The sequence below is a fragment of the Elaeis guineensis genome, chromosome 9 (genome assembly GCF_000442705.2).
Source record: "Elaeis guineensis isolate ETL-2024a chromosome 9, EG11, whole genome shotgun sequence".
NCBI classification, from domain to species: domain Eukaryota; kingdom Viridiplantae; phylum Streptophyta; class Magnoliopsida; order Arecales; family Arecaceae; genus Elaeis; species Elaeis guineensis.
This window is the reverse complement of record NC_026001.2, coordinates 8076286-8080378: the sequence shown is the minus strand read 5'-3', so window position 1 is coordinate 8080378 and position 4093 is coordinate 8076286. Positions and strand designations below refer to the sequence as shown.

Here is a 4093-nt window from a genome sequence, read left to right as displayed (position 1 = left end):
GTATTCACAAATTTTATTTAAAGTTTGCTATATATGAAATACTACATAATAATGGATGTTGAAGGTGGTTTTTGTATAAAACTTCTGCTATATTTCTCACATTCATTTGCACTTTTTTTTTCAAAAGTAATAGATTTTTGCTATAAAAAACTCTAAAAATTTTAGAGATAATTTTAGAAAAAATAAAAAGATCTCGTCATCCAACATGTTGTCCAGTCCTGGTTATTTTTCTTCTTGGCTTTCGAGAGTGAAAATAGAAAACAGAAACTATACCAAACGACCCAAAATACTACAAAGCCACCATTGTAATCATCTCTTTTCTAATTAATTATATCTTTAAAACAATTGATTTCTTGAGAGTTTTTAACCAGTGCTAGACTATGGCTGGAAGTAACTGCCCCCTGTGTGCCAATAATGAATAATCCAAGTATCCACGCACGCACGAGTAAGATTTTTCATTTTTTAAGACAACTTCAATCTCGTGGACGAGGATTTGAGGGATAAAATAAATTTTTTTGTTCAACTAAGGACTGATAATTATTTTTTGCTCCATCACTATTCACTAATTTTATAATTAAACCAGGGACCCGTTGAAATAAATCTCCTCTTATAAGCCTCCCTTCCGCCACTCCGCGCCTTCTGCTCCGAGCGAACCGACTCCGAGAGATAAAGCGGACTTCCGGCGGCGGTGAAGGAAGATATGATCATTCCCGTGCGTTGCTTCACCTGTGGGAAGGTTATCTCTATCCCTCTCTTCTATCCCACCACCACTCTTATCATCAGAATTTAATCTCCTCAGCTAACGCTTCTCTAGGGTTTTAATGTCTATGGTTTTTCAATCCCTCTCCCTCCCTTTTTTTTTTTCTTTAATTTTTGTTGGGGTTGGGGGACTCTGTTGTTTACGAATCTATTTTTTGTTGTTTATTCAGGTGATTGGCAACAAATGGGATACGTATCTCGATCTTCTCCAGGCGGATTACTCTGAGGGGTACGGATCCTTAATCAATCTGCTTATTTTCTACTCCTTTTTGGAATTAATTTTTTGGTTTTTTCAATGGATTTCCTCCTATTTTAACGTGTGACCTAATAGAAGTGAATTCTTTGCCTCCCCGATCGAAGAGGGTTTGGTTAGCTACACGGGCCCAGTTAGGTGACAAGGGACTTCACTGGATTTGTAGTCCAATTCTGGAGTTCTCAGGACTTGTGGCCTAGAGATTTAGTGTCAAAGGACTTGATGTGAAGGAGGATTTTTTTTTGTTTCCTCTTATTTCTTAATATAAGTTTGTGGTGGTTGTAGCTAATGGAAAAAGAAAGTTACATAAGAAGAAACCTATATAGCTTTTCTATGTGCTGGTCATCGCTTTTCGGCATGAAAACCACATTAGAAGATCATAGAAGATGCAACAAAGTAGATTAAAGACTAGGATTGCATTTTTAGCCACAAAGTTGAGAATCCTTCTTAGTGAATTTTGATAAGTAAAGGCCTCAAGGGCTTGTGTTCGAGCCTGCTGACTATTTTTTCGAAACATTAAAGTAGGGTTGCAGCGAGCCATTTGTTCTCTCAAGGACCTGTATTTTGGATAGGTGTTGCTTATATTTTGAATCAGGTTGCTTTTAACAAGTAAGGAATTGCTATAGTTGTGTTGAAATGATCCTAGGGTATGAAATCAAACCATGAAAGTTCATGTATAACTAGGACTTTGTGTAGCGACCTACTTTCTACATCCAATATTTGTCATTTAATGGAATATTGATTGGAGGATAAAGGTCTACCCTCTTTTTGTTCCTCCTCTTCTTATCCTTCTTCAGTGACCTATTTCTTACATGTTAGTGGGTTCTGCTTCATCCCTTCCGAAAGTGGCTAATTATATTCATGTTTACATCCTGTCTTTGCTGGCAAATTGTAAGCAATGCTTCCCAGAGGCTTAAAGCAATATCAAGATGTTCTTTTCACCCTTTCTTATAGCCATGGGTTCCTAACTTTTTGACCCCACCTTTTTCCCCTTATTATCAGAACATATCACAAACTCATTTAGATTTGTGGTCATCTCAAGTATGCCTATTTTCATGAAGGAAATGTTCTATAGATATGAACTTGGAAGTCTCATTGGTTCTTCTTCGACCACTTGATATTTCCTTACATATTCCTTTATCATGACTTAAATAATTGGAATCATAAATTTTTCTTAGATTTTTGGTGGCATTGCAATGTCCCCCACCCAAAACCAAAGAAAGAAAGAAATTTAGATGTACTCCAGTCATATGGGCCTTGTTTATATGTTATCTACTAATTGACAGCTTTCGACCATGTCATCTTGAAAACATGCATGTTAAGTTTTTATACCCCCATGCTAGCAATGGGGGATCATTAGTCTGTACTCTCTCTCTTTTTTTTTTTTTTTTTCCAAAATATATGGTGAGATGAATTACACTCATTGCAACTTCAATTGTGTATACCATAATTGTCAATGAGATAATGGGTTCTTGATGCCAACCTTTTCTAGGGATGCTTTGGATGCTTTGGGCCTGGTTCGGTATTGCTGCAGGCGAATGCTCATGACTCATGTTGACCTCATTGAGAAGTTACTGAATTACAATAGTAAGTTCTGCCACTGATCATTTTTATGTCGCATAGCTTTTCTTTTCATATTTCAAATATGCTGTGTTGGATTTACTGTTCTATAATTTTTACTGCCCTGTAACAGCTCTTGAGAAAACAGACCCCAATTAAGGTGATAGCCGGTGGCATGTGGACTTTCCTACCATCAAGAGTCGAATCATGGGTGGCATCACATCCAGTTTTATGCCTAGTAGAGATGGCCCAATTTGTATTACATTTGTTACAAAAGTGGGTCCATGAGACAGACATGTGAGTTGAAGTGATAATTTAAAAATGGGGTAGAAGAGACTTTGTTGATGCTTGTTTATTAATCTAATCAAGAAATCCCGTGTTGGTAAATGTATTGAATTTTTTTGTTATTTATTTATTTATTTTGTGATGGTATCTCTTTCCAGATGGGCTTCAAACAACAGATCTTAGCCTATCGATTAGGAGCTAGATGTGCAAAAGTCACTTCAATATTTGTCAGTGTTCAAGTCTTCATCTGATGTCTTCAAATCGTTCTCAGCATATTCAATTATTCATTGGAGCTACCCTTCCCAATGCTTAGATAGTTTTGTTTCGCATGTTTAAATTGGTGCCCCAGCTGAATTTGTGTTGTGTGCATATTGCGTTTCAAATCATTTCAGATTCATATCTTCGTATTATGCACTTGGCCCTTTTGCTCTGCCTTACCTTGTAACTTGCAAGGTAAAACTAATGTTGTGTGCGGTAGGATTTTTCTTTATCTCAATGGCATATGCCTACCATATAATACCTAAATTGCTTGCCTCCATTGCATTGATTATATCTTGATTTAATTGGAACAATCTTTGTTTCTCTTGTTCTTGCTTGGGTTATTGATCATGATGTTCTCTGATGTGTTAGTTCCTTATCGCTTAGATTCACAACCATTTTCTGGTCTCAGCTGGTAAAGTGCCGCTTTCTTTTTGACTGCAACTTTTCTTTTACTTTGTTTTTTCATTTTGTTTAGGTCCACCTAATGTACCAGATTTTATGGAGTGCACCGGAGGTTGATGACTTAGGTTTTATTTGAGACTGCTGTTGACAGTAAATTTTTGAAAGTAGAGTTTTTAAAAATTAGAACTCTTAGAAGTTAAGTTTTTATAAAAAGCTATTCGCAGTTAGGTAAGCACATGTATAAAATATTTTGAAATCTTAACATATGTTCGGTAACTAAAGTTAAAAAAATATTTTTGATATGATAATATGATAATAAAAGATAGTATATAATATTGTATAGTAAAGAATAATATAATATTATATTATATATTAAAATATTATTATATTATATAATATTATAATCATATAATATAACATAATAATTATAATATATAATATAATATAATATATTAGCTATAATCTAATGTAATAATAGATTATATTATATTTTATTATTATATAATTATATTATATTATTATTAAAATATTATTATGTTATATTATATTTTATAATTTAATAATATTATAATA

General features: G+C 34.0%; 1 protein-coding gene across 1 annotated transcript; it reads left to right on the top strand.

Moving 5' to 3' along the window:
* The first annotated feature begins 579 nt into the window (after window positions 1-579).
* LOC109506288 (DNA-directed RNA polymerase subunit 10-like protein) lies at window positions 580-2959 on the top strand. The gene is made up of 4 exons (XM_019852945.3): window positions 580-736; window positions 930-988; window positions 2505-2599; window positions 2706-2959. The coding sequence occupies exons 1-4, from the start codon at window positions 701-703 to the stop codon at window positions 2729-2731; spliced, it is 216 nt and encodes a 71-aa protein (XP_019708504.1). The 5' UTR covers window positions 580-700; the 3' UTR covers window positions 2732-2959.
* The last annotated feature ends 1134 nt before the right edge of the window (window positions 2960-4093 follow it).

Excerpts from the sequence above, each read along its gene's own strand:
- LOC109506288 (XM_019852945.3), top strand. The coding sequence starts at position 701 with ATGATCATTCCCGTGCGTTGCTTCACCTGTGGGAAG. Across the intron at positions 989-2,504 it reads CAGGCGGATTACTCTGAGGG|GGATGCTTTGGATGCTTTGG; the intron begins GTACGGATCCTT and ends AACCTTTTCTAG. Across the intron at positions 2,600-2,705 it reads GAAGTTACTGAATTACAATA|CTCTTGAGAAAACAGACCCC; the intron begins GTAAGTTCTGCC and ends GCCCTGTAACAG.